This window comes from Salvelinus sp. IW2-2015, linkage group LG30 (assembly GCF_002910315.2).
Source record: "Salvelinus sp. IW2-2015 linkage group LG30, ASM291031v2, whole genome shotgun sequence".
NCBI lineage: Eukaryota > Metazoa > Chordata > Actinopteri > Salmoniformes > Salmonidae > Salvelinus > Salvelinus sp. IW2-2015.
In genome coordinates, this window is record NC_036869.1 from 25,335,659 (window position 1) to 25,355,384 (window position 19,726).

Genomic DNA, 19,726 nt, shown 5'->3' on the forward strand with positions numbered 1-19,726 from the left:
ATAGAGCCTGGGTTTTAGAACCTGTAGGTGAATGTGACATTAACATTTTGATTGTTGATTGTCCTCCAACAATTTTGAATGTGTGCATCCTCAAGTTTTTCATGTGGAAGGAGTGAAGGTTTTATCTGGACAGAATAGTCTGTAGACTGTGCTTTTCCTGATGTGGCTAGAAAACAAGTAAATAAGAGATCTTTACTTTCAAAACATTGAGGGCAATATGCCTAAGTCTACATTGATAACGTATATAATTGATCATGACAATTTTGTGTGTGTGTGGGGGGGGGGGGGGGGGCCTGGGTGTCTGTTTGTGAAGAGATTTTTTCAGAGGAATCCTTTCTTAGGCAAGCGGGCACTCATGTGGCACAACTGGACCACTGCACGTGGTTCTCAGTCTATACACCTCTAGCTGTAACACGTCAAAGCTCTTTCCATAAAGATCTTCAGAAGAAATGCTTAATGCCAGAGCAGTGGTTCTAAACAAAATAGAAATGTATTTCTGTCTAGCCGAGAACAATGGTTGGGCTGCTTCCCAAATGGCACCCTATTTCCTATATAGTGCACTACTTTTGACCAGAGCCAACAGAGTACCATAAAGAGAATAGGGTGGCAATCCTGGTGTAACCCAACAGCCGGTTGCTCAGAGCCTAAAAGGTCACATTGTTTATTGCTATTCACTTTAGAACATACCATCACTTAACATCTACTAAATGGTTAAAGGGAACCAGGGGTGAAAATCCCATGCATTACAGTAAACAGTTTGCCACTAGGGAGGCAGTCTAAAATATCCACTGTAGTTATTAGATGCAACATTTTTTGGTTGTGCATTGTGAGTGCCTGCCCACCTTATCATCCCCACAAGCTTTTTTGGTCCTGACACCTCAAAACTGATTGGTTCTGCATATTGTTGTGTTCTTGGCATACAGTATGTCAGTTTTTACACGCAGACAGACACCCATGCGCACACATACATGCACACGTTGGACAGTATTGTCATGTATCAATATATACGTATCAATGTAGACTTAGGCATATTGCCCTCAATGTTTTGAAAGTAAGATCTCTTTGATTTACTTGTTTTCAGCACCATCAGGAAAAGGCACAGTCTACAGACTATTCTGTCCAAGGATAAAACCTTCACTCCTTCCACATGAAAAACTTTGAGGGATGCACACAGTCAAATGTTTTGGAGGAAATCAACAATCAAAATGTAGGTCACATTCACTACAGGTTCTAGAAGACCAGGCTCTATGAGATGAATGGAACCTACTGAATGGAAGCTAGGCTACTCTCCAGAGATTGTTAGTTCAATGAACAGAGAAGAGGGTGATGGGAAATAGCAGGAGGTTCATCCAATCAGTCACACGACAACAGCTGCCACAAAAAAACAAGCCCCCCCCACACAGGTCATTTAAATGCAGCAGATGTAGCTTCAATATGACACGCTTTGCTTTAAAAGCTGCAATATGTAACTTCATTGGCGACCCGACCAAATGCACATAGAAATGTGAGTTATAGATCTGTCACTCTCATTGAAAGCAAGTCTAAGAAGCGGTTGATCTATTCTATGTGCGCTTTATCTAGGCTTCCTGTTCTTAAGTTTTCGGGTTTACTTTCGGTTTTGTACACCAGCTTAAAAAAGCCAAAAATACAATATTTTTGGTTATTAAAAAGATATCTCACAGCAGTTTAGATGGTACAATGATTCTCTTGCTTGTTTTGTCACAAACTGAAATTACAGGAACTACTAGAATTTTAGCAACCAGGAAATAAACAACAGTCTATTGAATTATTACATTTGGATTATTATTAGTGACTATATCACTATGGTCTTTATTTCATTATTATCGTCATTATTGTTCTATTTTTCTAGAATTGATTAGCAAAAATAAGTGGCTCATTATATTATTACATATTTTAAATATACAAATATATCTCAATTTCAGAATTAAAAATGCATTAGAATAACGAAAGAAGGCATCTGATGTTCAGCTTTTAGAGGGGGGAGGGCATCACATGAAGGAGCCTGGTTCAACCTCAAATGCAACCCTACTCCCTATAGTGCACTATTTTTGCCAAGAGGCCTATGGGTCCTGGTCAAAAGTAGTGCATTATATAGGGAATAGAGTGCCATTTGAAACGGAAGCCCTGTATTACCCCCCTGCCTCAATGATGCTGCGTTCGTAACCAAGTGGGAATTTACCACATACGACTGGGAAAAATCCACTGAAATGGCCCTCCAACTAGTAATTACTAGTGTGAAACTCGTCTATCATCCCGATCTCCGACACGGTGACCTCTGACATCACCTACTAAGGAAATTACCTTCATCACAGCATTTTTTGGTAGATAAATGCAACAAAAGATAATTAAAACAAATCTATTAATATGGTTTTTGAACACATTTGTTTTGCAAGCATGATCCATTATATATACACACAAAAGGTATGTGGCCACCCCTTCAAATGAGTGGATTTGGATATTTCAGCCACACCCATTGCTGACAGGTGTATAAAATCAAGCACACCGCCATGGAATCTCCATAGACAAACATTGGCAGTAGAATGGCCTTACTGAAAAGCTCAGTGACTTTCAATGTGGCACCGTCATAGGATGCCACCTTTCCAACAAGTCAGTTCATAATAATAATATTTCTTCACTGCTAGAGCTGCTCTGGTGAACTATAAGTGCTATTATTGTGAAGTAGAAACGCCTAGGAGCAACAACGACTCAGCCACGAAGTGGTAGGCCACACAAGCTCACAGAACGGGACAACCGTGCGCTGAAGTGCGTAGCGTGTAAAAAATAGTCTGTCCTCAATTGCAACACTCACTACCGAGTTCCAAACTGCCTCTGGAAGCAACGTCAGCACAAGAACTGTTCGTCAGGAGCTTCATGAAATGGGTTTCCATGGCCGAGCAGCCGCACACAAACCTAAGATCACCATGCTCAATGCCAAGCGTCAGCTGGAGTGGTGTAAAGCTCGCTGCCATTGGACTCTGGAGCAGTGGAAACGTGTTCTCTGGAGTGATGAATCGCGCTTCACCATCTAGCAGTCCGACGGACGAATCTGGGTTTGGCGTATGCCAGGAGAATGCTACCTGCCTGAATGCATAGTGCCAACTGTAAAGTTTGGTGGAGGAGGAATAATGGCCTGGGGCTGTTTTTCATCGTTCGGGCCAGGCCCCTTAGTTCCAGTGAAGGGAAATCTTAATGCTACAGCATACAATGATATTTTAGTCGATTCTGTGCTTCCAACTTCATGGAAATAGTTTAGGGAAGGCCCTTTTCTGTTTCAGCATGACAATGACCCCGTGCACAAAGCGAGGTCCATACTGAAATGGTTTTTCGCGATCGGCCTAATCGCCCAACATCAGTGCCCGACTTCACTAATGCTTGTGGCTGAATGGAAGCAAGTCCCCTCAGCAATGTTCCAACATTAGGTGGAAAGCCTTCCCAGAAGAGTGGAGGCTGTTATGGCAGCAAAGGGAGGACGAACTCCATATTAATGCCCATGATTTTGGAAAGAGATGTTCGACGATCTGGTGTCCACATAATTTTGGTCATGTAGTGTAGCTGTACTTTTAGTTTATGGTTTACGCAGCTTGTTGGACATTAGACAAAAATCGGCATTTCTCAATGAGTTCAAAGTGTGTGAATGCTTCCAAATGGTATTTATAACTTCACAACTAGTAAATTCCCACCTCCCACTTGGTTACGAACGCAGCACAAGCTCCCAATGCTCTGCCTCCTAGATGCAAAACCCGACCCACTGGCTCTAGAGGTCGATTCCGTGGCAACGTGAGTGTAGAGCGAATTCCTTCCTGTACTACTGCTGTACAGACTTAAATTATTCACACAAGCAGGGCAGTTACACATTAGCCCACAGTTGCAGTTAATCAGATCCTACCTATGCTGTTCAAGTAAAATCAAATGCTGGTAATGTCTGACATCTTGCAAGACAGTAACAATTTTAGCTGTGACATTTCGCACAAACCCCAGGGGCGGAGCTGTATTGATGTCCACAAACCGGTGTAAACCATGTTACTAAACAATCGTACCCTCTGGGAATTAAAGTATGTCCCCTGTATCATAGTGAGAGAGGACTCTATTGTTACTCCTGATCCTTGAAAAACACCCAATGAATCTCAATCTCTGACTACAACAGAGGCGGTCTGTCTACTAAACCCCCCCCCCCCCCCCCCACAACAAACTGCATCTCTCAGCACCAGGGCATGTGTCTCACCTGAAACACATGCATCTTTAAGTGCAGTAAATTGTCATTCTTATAGTCTCTTTGTACAAATATATATGAACAAAATAAAAATGTAGTATAGCAGCTAGTTTTGTTCTGGTAACACGTGGCTATAGGACAATGAGTGCGGCAAAAAGTTTGCCATGCTACAACGCGGCTGCTTCTTTTGCAAAGGCAGTGAGAGCAGGGATCAACTGTATCCCAGTCAGACAAGGCCCATACCATCCATTCCCCAAGCAGATGACCCCAGGCACGTTGGTTTGGTCCAAGTGGAACGAGACGAAACTCAAAAGCCTCATCTGGAGGATACTTCACAGCAAGGCAAATGGAGAGACAATGCCCTTCAAATACAAATGTGACAAAATGGCTTGATAAAACTCTGAAATATGAATGCTTACTTTTAACAGTGCAAAATGAATCCTACCACCAGTGTTAAAATGAATGAGACAGATCCGTTAGCTAACTGTCCCCACCTTCAATTGGTCAGTCTACATACTCAATAATAATTCACATTAAAAACTAAATCATGAAACTGAATCAATGCAGCCACACCCGCTCTGCTCTCTAACCCCAGACAGTCCTGGACAACATATCATGCTTACAGTAATGCTTGGATGAAATAATTTGACTGTATAACTAAACAAACTAACTAATCTCACAGGAGCTCTAACGAAAAGAAATAAACCCTTTGTCTTTCAAATTCTTCTTTACACCCAAAACAGGCACTTTGTCATTCACCCAATTTACAAAATAACTTTGTCATTTGTCACCCCCACATAACAATTTTATGGCATCAATTCTTGGCCCAGTTTACATTCTTTATCCGTTACAACTTGCCCATGTCCGATCATAATGGCCCAAAAATATCAAATTGGTATGTTAACCATAGGACCTGTTTTCTGCATTAACGACTTATTGCACTTAAGGATTGCATGACATCATCAGTTCCTTAGTTAAAAATGTGAAAAACCTCTTCGGTCATTGACAGACAAACTAACAGTGTTCTATTGCTGAAAATTAATGTTAAATAAGACTAATCTCATAAAATAGCAGGAATAAAACTAAGGAAAAGTGAAATCTGTAGCTACCACAGTGAACTCTGAGTAGGTCCATGATGTGGCTAGGGTTGATATTCTAACAGTACTTAACAGGTAATCCATAAAACAATGGCTGTGGCTGTATGTAAAAAATAAAATAAAAACTCTGTTGATATTGATAGAGAATGCAGTGTTAAACTTTGACTGGCGCAATGACTACAAGTAAGTCACCATTGGCTTAGAGAGAGTAGAGTAACTGGGCTAGCAGCTTGCCGTATGAAAAATGGCATAGCTGTGATTCACGGGCGTTCTTGACTAACAGGCATCATCATGGCAATCAGACTTCTACAGAACATAAGAAGACGCACATACAACGACAAGCTGACGGAGACATGTAAAGAGGACAACTTATACAATTGAACCCCATGGATAGACAGGTCAGCATATCATTCATCACTGTGTTGAGGAACAAGACTGATCCTCACTGGACCTGCTATATCCCCACACCCTGAAACCATCCTTATCAATTCCCCTGTCTTGTCTTCTACACTCTGGCATTTTGAAAGTAACACAAAGCAAAAGTTGAGCTGCTGTCAAACCTGTAAGGCGAGGACATGACTTGCACAGCTCAAGGAGCAATATCAGAGACAATCCATAATGAATTAAAAACACAGCAGAAGAGAACAGGCCGGGAGAGGATTGGCTGGTTTCGTATTGCATAACGTTTCGGTACTCCCCTCTGGCTGTTGTTGTTGTAGTTGCTGTCTTTAGCAGCTTGGCATCCCCTTGTCAGGACCAGAGCTGTGCCAGCCCAGGGTCCAATGTGAGACCTACAAGGCTGACAGAATACCCCTCCCAACACCTCATCCTCAGGCGAAGTACATGGTCCTCAGTGTGTCGTGATGAATCTGAACAGCCTTGGCGAGGGCTGTGGGGTCTCGGCCATTACTCTGCCCCGAGACATGGCTGCCCTCCGCACTGCGTGTGTTCAAGAGAAGGAAGTGAGGAAACGAGAAAGGGAAAAGGACAGAAAGGGAGGGAGAGAACCTTTATCTTGAATTAACATTTTAAAATCAATACATGATATCGACCTCCAGTTTCTTTTTACCTGATAAACAGCAAGAGACATTGATTTTAGCCCTACAGAAAAGTATACTGATCACAATGAAATGAATCCCTTCCCCCCCCCTCACCTGTCATGTTCTTTGTCCACCAGGTGGTAGCGGGCGCGGAAGGCCACCAGGTGGGCGTAGTAGGCTGGCGCGGGGATGGAGACTGAGCGGGTGCAGCGGACGTAGGTGTGGCACAGCTGGTAGGTGAGCAGCTGGAACTCATCAGCCGTGAAGCAGTTGTCATCCCACAGAACATGGTAGTGGGAAGGTCTGCTTGTACCCTGGAGGGAGTAGGCTAGGTCAGTAATACCACAGGGACAATGCCGGTTCCATGGAGAGAATACCAGCATTGATTCAACACTGACAATGAAGTTCAGTGGAAATTAATAGAAGCCGATAAACCTCTGAGAAAATATGACGGCAAGAGTCAACATTAGGGAGAAATAAGCAGGAGATACTACCTGAACTTGTCCAATAAGAATGCTGACTTAGTTTTATTAAATGTTACCATCTTATGCCTATTGAACACAACCCTGGTATGAGTCTTGACACACACCTGTATTCCTGCATGGCTGCAGAGGTAAAAGTCAAACTCATAGGGGTGGGTTATATCTGTGTCCACAGTGGTGCCTGCAGGAATGTTACCACTCCGTCCAACCTGCCAAATAAACACTCCATTTAAAAACAGTTCAACAACCAATCTATACCTAGCAAAGTAAATCGTTAATGTACAAGGAGAGATCCATAGCGCCCCTTACCCGCTCGTTGCGGTCGGCACAGAAAAGGCGTGTGTGATGGCGCTTCTGCACCACAATGTAGGTGATGCCCGGCTGGTACTCTTTTTCCAACATGATACAGGCTTCTCTGATGGCCAGCAGCTCATAGTACAGCACCTGCCACACAGAGAGAAGTCAACACATCAGCAAAGAGTGGCGAGCGGTGAAGAATTTAGGGTTGATGGCCAATAGCTAAAGATTTAAGCTTAAGACTCAAGTTTAAGGTTAATAAACTATGAAGAACATTGCTATTTGTAATAAATGCATTTCAACATGGGGACATCATTTGGCTTAGCTGTAAACTTTAAATGAGAGATTGAAGGGGGACATAAGTATTTTAACTAACCTGTCTGAATTGTCCCTCTGACACACCATCCCTATAAAATATGATTCTGGTTGGTTTGTAGCGGGTAGACTTGTAGAACTGGATGAGGAGCTCCCGCACCATGGAGGCCAGGTCCTGGATCACCTCCTGTCTGGGTCTCTGGACCCTCACTGTGGCACAGTACCTGCTGGGGTGGGCGTCCATACTGCCCACCACCTGGATAGGGCCAGAGAGAGGGAGATGGTCAGAAACATGACTTCTGACACCATGTTTCAGAATGCTATTGTAGGGGTCTGGGTAACAAAACAACCTAGTAGATTACCAATGTACTAGATGCCTCAGACCCCATGACAAGTAGATAGACAGACAAGGCAGTGTTTGTGAGGAAAGTGGCAATGGAAACTAGAATGACAGAAGGAAACTGACCGCTGCGATGGATGGCTTCTTTCCGTCTCCGGCTGGAGGATGAGTGACGTCGGCCCCCAGGAAGATAACAGGCTGCTGGAACACGGAGGGACTGGGTGGAGAGAGAGACAAACAGAAGGCACATACAGTATATCCTGACTCCATCACCATCATTAAGTTTGCCGAAGACAACAGTGGTAGGCCTGATCACTGACAACGATGAGACAGCCTATAGACAGGAGGTCAGAGACCTGGCAGTGTGGTGCCAGGATAACAACCTCTCCCTCAACGTGATCAAGACAAAGGAGATGATTGTGGACTACAGGAAAAGGAGGACCGAGCATGCCCCCATTCTCATCGACGGGGCAGTAGTGGATCAGGTTGAGAGCGTCAAGTTCCTTGGTGTCCACATCACCAACAAACTATCATGGTCCAAACACACCAAGACAGTCGTGAAGAGGGCACGACAATGCCTATTCCTCCTCAGGAGACTGAAAAGATTTGGCATGGGTCCTCAGATCTTCTAAAAGTTCTACAGCTGCACCATCGACAGCATCCTGACTGGTTGCATCACCGCCTGGTATGGCAACTGCTCTGCCTCAGACTGCAAGGCGCTACAGAGGGTAGTGCGTACGGCCCAGTACATCACTGGGGCCAAGCTTTCTGCCATCCAGGACCTCTATAGCAGGTGGTGTCAGAGGAAGGCCCAAAAACTTGCCAAAGACTTCAGCCACCCTAGTCACTGTTCTCTCTGCTACCGCACAGCAAGCGGTACCGGAGCGCCAAGTCTAAGTCCAAAAGGCTTCTTAACAGCTTCTACCCCCAAGCCATATAAGACTCCTGAACAGCTAATCAAATGGCTACCCAGACTATTTGCATGGTCCCCCCCACTTATGCTGCTGCTACTCTGTTTATTATCCATGCATGGTCACTTTACCTCTATCTACATGTACAGTTGAAGTCGGAAGTTTACATACACCTTAGCCAAATACATTTAAACTCAGTTTAACAGTTCCTGACATTTAATCCTAGTAAAAATTCCCTGTCTTAGGTCAGTTAGGATCCCCACTTTATTTTAAGAATGGGAAATGTCAGAATAATAGTAGAGAGAATGATTTATTTCAGCTTTTATTTTCTTTCATCACATTCCCAGTAGGTCAGAAGTTTACATATACTCAATTAGTATTTGGTAGCATTGCCTTTAAATTGTTTAACTAGGGTCAAAAGTTACAGGTAGCCTTCCACAAGCTTCCCATAATAAGTTGGGTGAATTTGGTCCCATTCCTCCAGACAGAGCTGGTGTAACTGAGTCAGGTTGGTAGGCCTCCTTGCTCACACACACTTTTTCAGTTCTGCCCACAAAGTTTCTATAGGATTGAGGTCAGGGCTTTGTGATGGCCACTCCAATACCTTGACTTTGTTGTCATTAAGCCATTTTGCCACAACTTTGGAAGTATGCTTGGGGTCATTGTCCATTTGGAAGACCCATTTGCGACCAAGCTTTAACTTCCTGACTGATGTCTTGAGATGCTGCTTTAATACATCCACAGTTTTCCTTCCTCGTGATGCCATGTATTTTGTGAAGTGCACCAGTCCCTCCTGCAGCAAAGCACCCCCACAACATGATGCTGCCACCCCCGTGCTTCACGGTTGGGATGGTGTTCTTTGGCTTGCAAGCCTCCCCCTTTTTCCTCCAAACATAACGATGGTCATTATGGACAAATAGTTATATTTTTGTTTCATCAGACCAGAGGATATTTCTCCAAAAAGTACAATCTTTGTCCCCATGTGCAGTTGCAAACCGTAGTCTGGCTTTTTTTTTTATGGCGGTTTTGGAGCAGTGGCTTCCTCCTTGCTGAGTGGCCATTCAGGTTATGTCGATATAGGACTTGTTTTACTGTGGATATAGATACGTTTGTACCAGTTTCCTCCAGCATCTTCACAAGGTCCTTTGCTGTTGTTCTGGGATTGATTTGCACTTTTGGCACCAAAGTACGTTCATCTCTAGGAGACAGAACGAGTCTAATTCCTGAGCGGTATGGCGGCTGCGTGGTCCCATGGTGTTTATACCTGCATACTATTGTTTGTACAGATGAATGTGGTACCTTCAGGTGTTTGGAAATAGCTCCCAAGGATGAAACAGACTTGTGGAGGTCAATTTTCTTTTTCTGAAGTCTTGGCTGATTTCTTTTGATTTTCCCATGATGTCAAGCAAAGAGGCACTGAGTTTGAAGGTAGGCCTTGAAATACATCCACAGGTACACCTCCAATTGACTCAATTTATGTCAATCAGAAACATCTAAAGCCATGACATTTTCTGGAATTTTCCAAGCTATTTAAAGGCACAGTCAACTTAGCGTATGTAAACTTCTGACCCATTGGAATTGTGATACAGGGAATTATAAGTGAAATAATCTGTCTGAAAACAATGGTTGGAAAAATTACTTATGTCATGCACGAAGTAGATGTGCTAACCGACTTGCCAAAAATATAGTTCGTTAACAAGAAATTTGTGGAGTGGTTGAAAAATGAGTTTTAATGACTCCAACCTAAGTGTATGTAAACTTCCGACTTCAACTATTACCTTAATTACCTCGACTAACCTGTGCCCCCGTACCGGTACCCCCTGTATATAGCCTAGCTACTGTTATTTTATTGTTGCTCCTTAATTTAAAAAAAAATATTATTTCAGTTTATTTTAGTAAATACTTTAACACTTTTTGGCTTAGGGCTTGTAAGTAAACATTTCACTGAAAGGCTTACACCTGCTGTATCTGGCGCATGTGACATTTTATTTTATTTGTATCAAGAATGGTCCACCACCCAAAGGACATCCAGCCAACTTGACAACTGTGGGAAGCATYGAGTCAACATGGGCCAGCATCCCTGTGGAATGCTTTAACAAGGTAAAATGTAGGTGTCAGAGTCCATGCCCCCAAAAATTGAGGCTGTTCTGAAGGAAAATGGGGGGGGGGGGTGAAACTCAATATTAGGAAGGTGTCCTTAATGTTTTGTATACTCAGTGTATGTATCTCTGCTAAATAGCACATAAGTGTTTTCAGTCACCCAAATAGGGGTTTTCTGCCTGTGGAAACACACTCTTTCACTCTGTGCGTTACCGTTGGTGTGGCACCAGGATGTTGTTGATGCCCCCCAGTTTGACGTTGATCTTGAGGCAGAGGTTGGAGAGGGTCTGAGGGGATGTCTTCACCACGTTCTTCACCTGGACACACTGAGTGGCCATGCCCAGGAGGGTGTCCCCAACCCGCTTCACCTCAGCTGTGGGAAAGAGGGAACCATTTTACAGCTGTTGTCATATTGTAGGACACAGGTAACAATTTTACACCTGATACCATCTTGTACATGGTACATACAGTACCAGTCAAAAGTTTGAAAACACATACTCATTCAAGGGTTTTTCTTTATTTGTACTATTTTCTACATTGTAGAATACTAGTGAAGACGTCAAAACTATGAAATAACACATATGGAATCATGTAGTAACCAAAATAAAACAGTGTTAAACAAATCAACATATTTTTTATTTGAGATTCTTCAAAGTAGCCACCCTTTGCCTTGATAACAGCTTTGCATACTCTTGACATTCTCTCAACCAGCTTTTCCAACAGTCTTGAAGGAGTTCCCACATCGGCTGAGGACTTGTTGGCTGCTTTTCCTTCACTCTGCGGTCCAACTCATCCCAAACCATCTCAATTGGGTTGAGGTCGGATGATTGTGGAGGCCAGGTCATTTGATGCAGCACTCCATCACTCTCCTTCTTGGTCAAATAGCCCTTACACAGCCTGGAGGTGTGTTTAAGGTCATTGTCCTGTTGAAAAACAAATTACATTCCCACTAAGCGCAAACCAGATGGGATGGCGTATCACTGCCGAATGCTGTGATAGCTATGCTGGTTAAGTGTGCCTTGAATTCTAAATAAATCAAGGACAGTGTCACCAGTAAAGCACCCCCACACTATCACACCTCCTCCTCCATGCTTCACGGTGGGAACCACACATACAGAGATCATCCGTTCACCTACTCTGCGTCTCACAAAGACACAGTGTTTGTAACCAAAAATCTCAAATTTGGACTCATCAGACCAAAGGACAGATTTCCACCAGTCTAATGTCCTTTGCTCGTGTTTCTTGGCCCAAACAAGTGTCTTCTTCTTACTGGTGTACGTTAGTAGTGGTTTCTTTGCAGCAATTTGACAATGAACGCCTGATTCACACAGTTTCCTCTGAACAGTTGATGTTGAGATATGTCTGTTACTTGAACTCTGTGAAGCAATTATTTGGGCTGTAATCTGAGGTGCAGTTAACTCTAATGAACTTATCCTCTGCGGCAGAGGTAACTCTGGGTCTTTCATGTGGCGGTCCTCATGAGAGCCAGATTCATCATAGAGCTTGATGGTTTTTGCAACTGCACTTGAAGAAACTTTCAAAGTTCTTGAAATTTTCCAGATTGACTATCCTTCATGTCTTAAAGTAATGATGGACTGTCGTTTCTCTTTGCTTATTTGAGCTATTCTTGACATAATATGGACTTGGTCTTTTACCAAATAGAGCTATCTTCTGTATACCACCCCTACCTTTTCACAACACAACTGATTGGCGAAAATGCATTAAGGAAAGAAATTCCACAAATTAACTTAAGGCACACCTGTTAATTGAAATGCACTCCAGGTGACTACCTCATGATGCTGGTTGAGAGAATGCCAAGAGTGTGCAAAGCTGTCATCAAGGCAAAGGGTGAAGAATCTAAAATATTAAATATTTAACACGTTTTTGGTTACTACATGATTTCATTTGTTAATTAAATAGTTTTCATGTCTTCACTATTATTCTACAATGTAGAAAATAGTCTAAATAAAGAAACACCCTGGTGTGTACACAATTTTGACTGGTACTGTATATACTCAGGCTATGGAAATAACATACAAATAAATAGTATATTAAGAGTTTTTAGAAAATAAAAGTTAAAAAAACATTCATCAAATGTAAAACAAAATGAAACAGTGTCGAGTCTGTACCATAGACTGGGGTCTTCCCAGGTAGGATGACGATGATGAGCTGCAGGCCAGCGTAGGTGTTCTTCAGGTGCCTGAACATGGGCTCTACGCTGTCTGATCCCTGAGCGTACTTACAGAAACATGGCTGGCCCTGGATGGGCATCCCAGCATCCTTAGAGATCTTACGCAGCTGGTCAGTAAAACCCCTGTAGAGACGGAGGGAAGGAGAGCGAAAGGATGAGAAAAAGAGCAAGAATGCGAAAGGGAGGGAGGATGAGGAGACCCAAAGAGACGTTATTGACAGTTACAGAGACGTACAGTACCAGTCAAAAGTTTAGACACCTACTAGTTCAAGGGTTTTTCTTTATTTTTACTATTTCTGACATAGAATAATAGTGAAGACATCAAAACTATGAAATTACACATGGAATCATGCAGTAACCAAACATATTTATATTTTAGATTATCCAAAGTAGCCACCCTTTGCCTTGATGAGAGCTTTGCACACTCTTGGCATTCTCTCAACCAGCTTCACGAGGTAGTCACCTGGAATGCATTTCAATTAACAGGTGTGCCTTAAGTTAATTTGTGGAATTTCTTTCCTTCTTAATGCTTTGAGTCAATAAGTTGTGCTGTGACAAGGTAAGGGGGTATACAGAAGATAGCCCTATTTGGTAAAATACCAAGTATTATTATTAAGGCTGGAACAGCTCAAATAAGCAAAGAGAAACGACAGTCCATTACTTTACATTTCAAGAACTTTGAAAGTTTCTTCAAGTGCAGTTGCAAAAACCATCAAGCGCTATGATGAATCTGGCTCTCATGAGGACCGCCACATGAAAGACCCAGAGTTACCTCTGCCGCAGAGGATAAGTTCATTAGAGTTAACTGCACCTCAGATTACAGCCCAAATAATTGCTTCACAGAGTTCAAGTAACAGACACATCTCAACATCAACTGTTCAGAGGAAACTGTGTGAATCAGGCGTTCATTGTCAAATTGCTGCAAAGAAACCACTACTAACGTACACCAGTAAGAAGAAGACACTTGTTTGGGCCAAGAAACACAAGCAAAGGACATTAGACTGGTGGAAATCTGTCCTTTGGTCTGATGAGTCCAAATTTGAGATTTTTGGTTCCAACTGCCGTGTCTTTGTGAGATGTAGAGTGGGTGAACGGATGATCTCTGTATGTGTGGTTCCCACCGTGAAGTATGGAGGAGGTGGTGTGATGGTGCTTTGCTGGTGACACTGTCAGTGATTTATTTAGAATTCAAGGCACACTTAACTTCTCTAGGGTAGGGGGCAGCATTCGGAATTTTGGATGAAAAGCATGCCCAAATTAAACTGCCTGCTTCTCGGGCCTGGTATATTTGGATAGAAAACTCTAAAGTTTCCAAAACTGTTAAAATAGTGTCTGTGAGTATAACAGAACTGATTTGGCAGGCAAAAACCTGAGAAAAATCCATTCGGGAAGTATTTGTTTTGTGGTTTTGTAGTTTTCTATTCAATGCCATTACAGTATCCATTGACTTAGGACTCAAATTGCAGTTCCTATGCCTTCCACTAGATGTCAACAGTCTTTAGAAATTGTTTCAGGCTTGTATTCTGAAAAATGAGGAAGTAAGAGCAGTCTGAATGAGTGGACCCTAAAGTGTCACAGAGCTTTTTCATGCGCGTGACCGAGAGAGTGCGTTTCTTGTTTACCTTTTATACTGACGACGTTATTGTCCGGTTGAAATATTATCGATTATTTAGACTAAAAACAACCTGAGGGTTGAATATAAACATCGTTTGACATGTTCCTATGAACTTTACGGATACAATTTGGATTTTTTTGTCTGCCTGTTTTGACTGCGTTTGAGCCTGTGGATTACTGAAGAAAACGCGCGAACAAAACAGAGGTTTTTGGATATAAAGGGACTTTATCGAACAAAAGGAACATTTATTGAGTAAATGATTGTCTGCTGAGTGCAACCATATGAAGATCATCAAAGGTAAGGGATTCATTTTATCTCTATTTCTGACTTGTGTAACTCTTCTACTTGGCTGGTTACTGTTTGTAATGATTTGTCTGCTGGGCTATGTTCTCAAATAACGTAAGGTATGCTTTCGCCGCAAAACATTTTTTAAATCTGACACCGTGGTTGGATTCACAAGAAGTTCATCTTTAAACCTATGTAAAATATGTTTTGTTTTCTGAATTTTTATAATGAGTATTTCTGTATTTGAATTTGTCGCCCAGCAGTTTCACTGGCTGTTAAAGAGGTGGGACGCTAACGTCTCACGTACCCAAGAGAGGTTAACCAGCATGGCTACCACAGCGATATGCCATCCCATCTGGTTCGCGCTTAGTGGGACTATCATTTGCTTTTCAACAGGACAATGACCCAAAACACACCTCCAGGCTGTGTAAGGGCTATTTGACCAAGGAGAGCTGCATCAGATGACCTGGCCTTCACAATCACCCAACCTCAACCAAATTGAGATAGTTGGGATGAGTTGGACTGCAGGATAAGCAGCCAACAAGCTCAGCATATTTTTTATTTTACCTTTATTTAACTAGGCAAGTCAGTTAAGAACATTCTTATTTTCGATGACGGCCTAGGAACAGTGGGTTAACTGCCTTGTTCAGGGGCAGAACGACAGATTTTTACCTTGTCAGCTAGAGGATTCGATCTTGCAACCTTCTGGTTACTAGTCCAACGCTCTAACCACTAGGCTACCTGCCACCCCATATGTGGGAACTCCTTCAAGACTGTTGGAAAAGCATTCCTTACGACGCTGGATGAGAGAATGCCAAGAGTGTGCAAAGCTGTTATCAAGGCAACGGGTGGCTACATTGAAGAATCTAAAATATATTTTTATTTAACACTTTTTTGGTTACTACATGATTCCATATCTGTTATTTCATAGTTTGTCTTCACTATTATTCTACAATGTAGAAAATAGTAAAAATAAAGAAAAACCTTTGAATGAGAAGGTGTGTCCAAACGTTTGACTGGTACTGTTAGTGTTGCAGAAACCAACCAAAAGAAACTAAGAAATGTGATATAACATAATAGATATGCTAATAATGCTATTTTTTTGTTGATTATAATGTTATTGCATTGGGTTGAGTATTTATCTGTTGAAAAAGAGACCTGTGTGTGTGTTTATGATGTACGTATGTATAAGACAGACACCACTCACTTGAGGATCTCCTCACGACACTGCCTCTGTGTGGCAAAGCAAGCGATGGCCCACATCTTGATCTCCACCCCGGTGTGGAACTGTTTGCCCCTCATGTCCCACACGCCGTGGCTGGGCGTGGCCACCGTGCGGTTCTGCAATGACACCGCAGGGTTCATCTGCGGGGACTGGCACCCACACACACATACATACATAAATACAGACAGTACAGACATAGACAGAAAGGTGGAGAGACCAATTGGTTCTAAAAGATTGAGAAAATGTTGTTTGTATTTTCTTCAAAATGGTCATTTAATGAATCTAGAAATATTGTCATGCCATTCGTCATAGCCTTTACACAAGTAAAGTAGTAATCATTATTTTCAGAGACAAAAAAACAGAGGTGGGTGAAAGAGAGAGGGTGGTAGAGATTGACAGTTGGCGACAGGTAGCCTAGCAGTTAAGAGCGTTGGACCAGTAACCGAAAGGTTGCTGGTTCGAATCCCCGAGCTGACTAGGTGAAAAATCTTTCTATGTCCTCTTGAGCAAGACACTTAACCCTAATTGCTCCTGTAAATTGCTCTGGATAAGAGCGTCTGCTAAATGACGTAAATGTCAAAAGTGACTAAATGAAAGAGCCAGGGGCAAGAAAGAGAGAGACGGGGAAGCTAAATCACAGAGACACGCGGATGAAAGATGATTTAAAGGGTAGATACCATGAAGTGTTCCAAGCTTGCCCTGCCGCCGTACTGCAGCCCGGGGGCCGGCAGCACACGGCCCGTCACCTGAGCCATCTCGTCACGCACGCGGAACTGAAACTCCTGGACGAACGGGTCCGCCTCATAGTTCGCACTCCGCACCTGGATACAGAGTTGGAGTGAATGAGGGAAGAGGATAGAGGGGTAGGACGGAGGGAGGGGTAGTAGCAAAACAGGAAATTATTAGTTTGGAGGAGATAACTTAAGCAGGTGCATCACATTGGTGGTGGATGAGACGAGTTTCCCCCTTACTACAGTATGTAAGTGCTTTGAGTATCTGGAAAAGTGCTATATCAATTAGTAAGATTCATTATAAAGACATGTCACTCAGTAGTCGTAACACCTCGCAGTCATTCGAGGGCGCTATAGATAGTACTCACCAGCCTGCTGATCTCCTCCTGTCTGTCTGGGGCAGAGCGGGCCGTGGCTTTGATCATGGTGGACGTCTGGTTATCAGTGAGTTTTTTTATACAGCGCTGGCCAGCTACTATGTTGCACACCTGCAAGGAGACACATAGGAATGTGAGTTAAAGTAATTTAATACAGTAGAGAGAGCAGAACTGGTACAGTTTTATGCTTAGGGCCCTGAGTTGATCCTGACCACATGAAAGACAGTAACTCAGGTTCTACTTATGCTGACTAAGATCACGGCTCCTGAGCGCAATCTCCCATAAACAAAGCAATAACGCACATAATCAAAGAGAGGTTGATAATTGGTCAAAAGTACAAAGAGCCAGTAGTACTCACCTCCAGGGGCAGGTAGGTGTGTTTCTGCTCCTGGCCCACCTGTAGGCAGGGGAGGTGGGGGTACTTCAGCTGCAAGCTGTACTTCTCTCTGAAGTACTGGGCCACCGTGCGCTCCACTGTCTGACCATTCTCCAGCTGCAGGGGGAACCTGGGGGTTCGGGGAGGAGAAACATGGAGTTGATGTTTTTGTGACTTTGTGCTCATCTAGTTCTCATGTTTAACTCTTTGGGGTGGCTTCCTGGACAGATTGCTTTTTATTCCAGGAATAAACTTAATCTCAATGGAGAATGTGTCAGAGTTAAACTACACACTACAAACTATATATACGTCTCTCTGTGTAGGTACTCACGTCTGGTGGCTGGCAGGACGGCGAGTCACGTTACACACTCTGTACTTCCTCCGCATCGTCCCACAGTGGGTCACTTCCACCTTCAGACCTGGACACAACAAAGGAAGGAGGGGGAATATGTGTGAGAAGAACTATCCAACTATAATTATATAGTTTGAGGGGCTTCTAATGCCCGATGCAAACACATTTTCATGTGGTGTGTACAATTTGGTAGGTAGTAAAACAATTCAGCAATACAGAAATAGCAGTGAGTTGCAATACCAATATCCCTACAACCAAAACGAAGTTAGAATGACAAAAACATTAGCCCTGGAGTTCAACAGTGATGCAAGGAGTCTAGCAGTGTTAGCATTCCTGAGCATGGGGTGGTGGTGACGTCACTCTGCATACCTTTGATCTCTTTGGTGAACTTGACCCTGTGGGAGTCAGTGAGGGGCCTGGGCTGCTCATCTATGTTGTGGATGTCCAGGACCTCGCACATGAACTGGATCACCGGCTGGGCCTTGTAGAACGCCGTGGCTGATACTATAGATGAGAAGTGGTCAAATTAAAATAAGTTACTTCAATGCGGAAGGATCCAAGTTATGATAGTCTACAACCAAATCCAAATAGTAAGAGTTAGATTAGGTCAATTCGAAAATCAGGGACTTCAATGTAGCTAAGGAACCCAATTCTGATAGCTTATAACCAAAGAAAAAATGTGAGGGATAGGCTGAATTCTATACCAATTGGACTAATCAAAGACATGACTGAGTAAACACGATGCAACTCAGACACTTCCACGCGGCCTCCGTGCTGTTTGATGCTACTTGGCAGGAGCCAAACATTTTACTTTTAATAACTATTAAATCAAACTCTGTATTTAACAAATTTACCAACATCTTAGTTTTGTCCTTACTCAACTTTTTTTCATCCAAGTTTTCCGCCCCGATCACTTTCTGGACATGGATCTGTAGGACCTCCACCAGCCGAAAAAGCCGAGTAAAATGATGACTTCGAATTGCAGTCGCTATAGACCTACTCATAATATGCAGGAGAACTATCGCCTTATGGTGAGGATAGCCAAGTTGCAAGACGCAATCGTTAGGCAAGGGCAATTCTGTGCCACCAGTAAGTACTGGTAGTAGTGTGAAATCCCCCCCACAGTTCCCGCAGCAGGAAAAAAAATTCACAGCTTCTGGAAAGAAATGCTGCCGGCATGCTTAACCGGTGTCGCTCATTCAGCCAACAGCAACTTTCAACCGGTTTTCCCCACTAAGCAGCGAGTCAGAGCCCGAGCATTCTCAGGTCTGTCCTCCACCCGTTACGGGGTCTGAGCCGCCGAAGCCTCCCACCATTAGCTCTGACAAATTTAAAACCCTAGTCATTGCCAGCTTAGTGGAGTCTGCCCATAGCACAGTCATTGTAGTCAGCTCAGCTTTCCCCATCAAGACAGTGTCTGTGTCTCTCCCCTCCTGGAGGATCTGAGCCCTAGGACCATGCCTCAGGAGTACCTGGCCTGATGACTCCTGGCTGTTGCCGTCCCCAGTCCACCTGGTCGTACTGCTAATAGTTTCTGCTGTTCTGCCTGCGGCTATGGAACCCTGACCTGTTGTCCTGCTGTCGCAACCTCTGAATGTTCAGCTATGAAAAGCCAACTGACATTTACTCCTGCGGTTCTGACCTGTTGCACCCTCTACAACCACTGTGATTATTATTTGACCCTGCTAGCCATCTATGAACATCTTGAAGAACGACCTGGACTTAATGGCCATGTACTCCTATAATCTCCACCCCTCACAG

At 43.2% G+C, this 19,726-nt stretch overlaps 1 protein-coding gene across 2 annotated transcripts in view; it reads right to left on the bottom strand.

Annotated features, from left to right (window-relative positions):
• Positions 1-318: 318 nt before the first annotated feature.
• Positions 319-19,726, bottom strand: part of LOC111954908 (protein argonaute-3) — a 41,640-nt gene continuing 22,232 nt past the window's right edge. The window contains exons 6-19 of one of the 2 annotated variants that reach the window (XM_023974824.2): positions 18,335-18,469; positions 17,945-18,032; positions 17,596-17,743; positions 17,229-17,348; positions 16,807-16,950; positions 16,112-16,245; positions 12,943-13,127; positions 11,027-11,186; positions 7,929-8,019; positions 7,524-7,718; positions 7,160-7,294; positions 6,958-7,059; positions 6,483-6,682; positions 319-6,267 (exon numbers count right to left, since the gene is read on the bottom strand). In XM_023974824.2, coding sequence (XP_023830592.1) covers positions 6,159-6,267; positions 6,483-6,682; positions 6,958-7,059; positions 7,160-7,294; positions 7,524-7,718; positions 7,929-8,019; positions 11,027-11,186; positions 12,943-13,127; positions 16,112-16,245; positions 16,807-16,950; positions 17,229-17,348; positions 17,596-17,743; positions 17,945-18,032; positions 18,335-18,469 — 1,946 coding nt within the window. In that variant the 3' untranslated portion in view covers positions 319-6,158. Of the gene's footprint in view, positions 6,268-6,482; positions 6,683-6,957; positions 7,060-7,159; positions 7,295-7,523; positions 7,719-7,928; positions 8,020-11,026; positions 11,187-12,942; positions 13,128-16,111; positions 16,279-16,806; positions 16,951-17,228; positions 17,349-17,595; positions 17,744-17,944; positions 18,033-18,334; positions 18,470-19,726 lie in introns of both variants that reach the window. The other variant, XM_023974823.2, reaches the window with a different exon arrangement.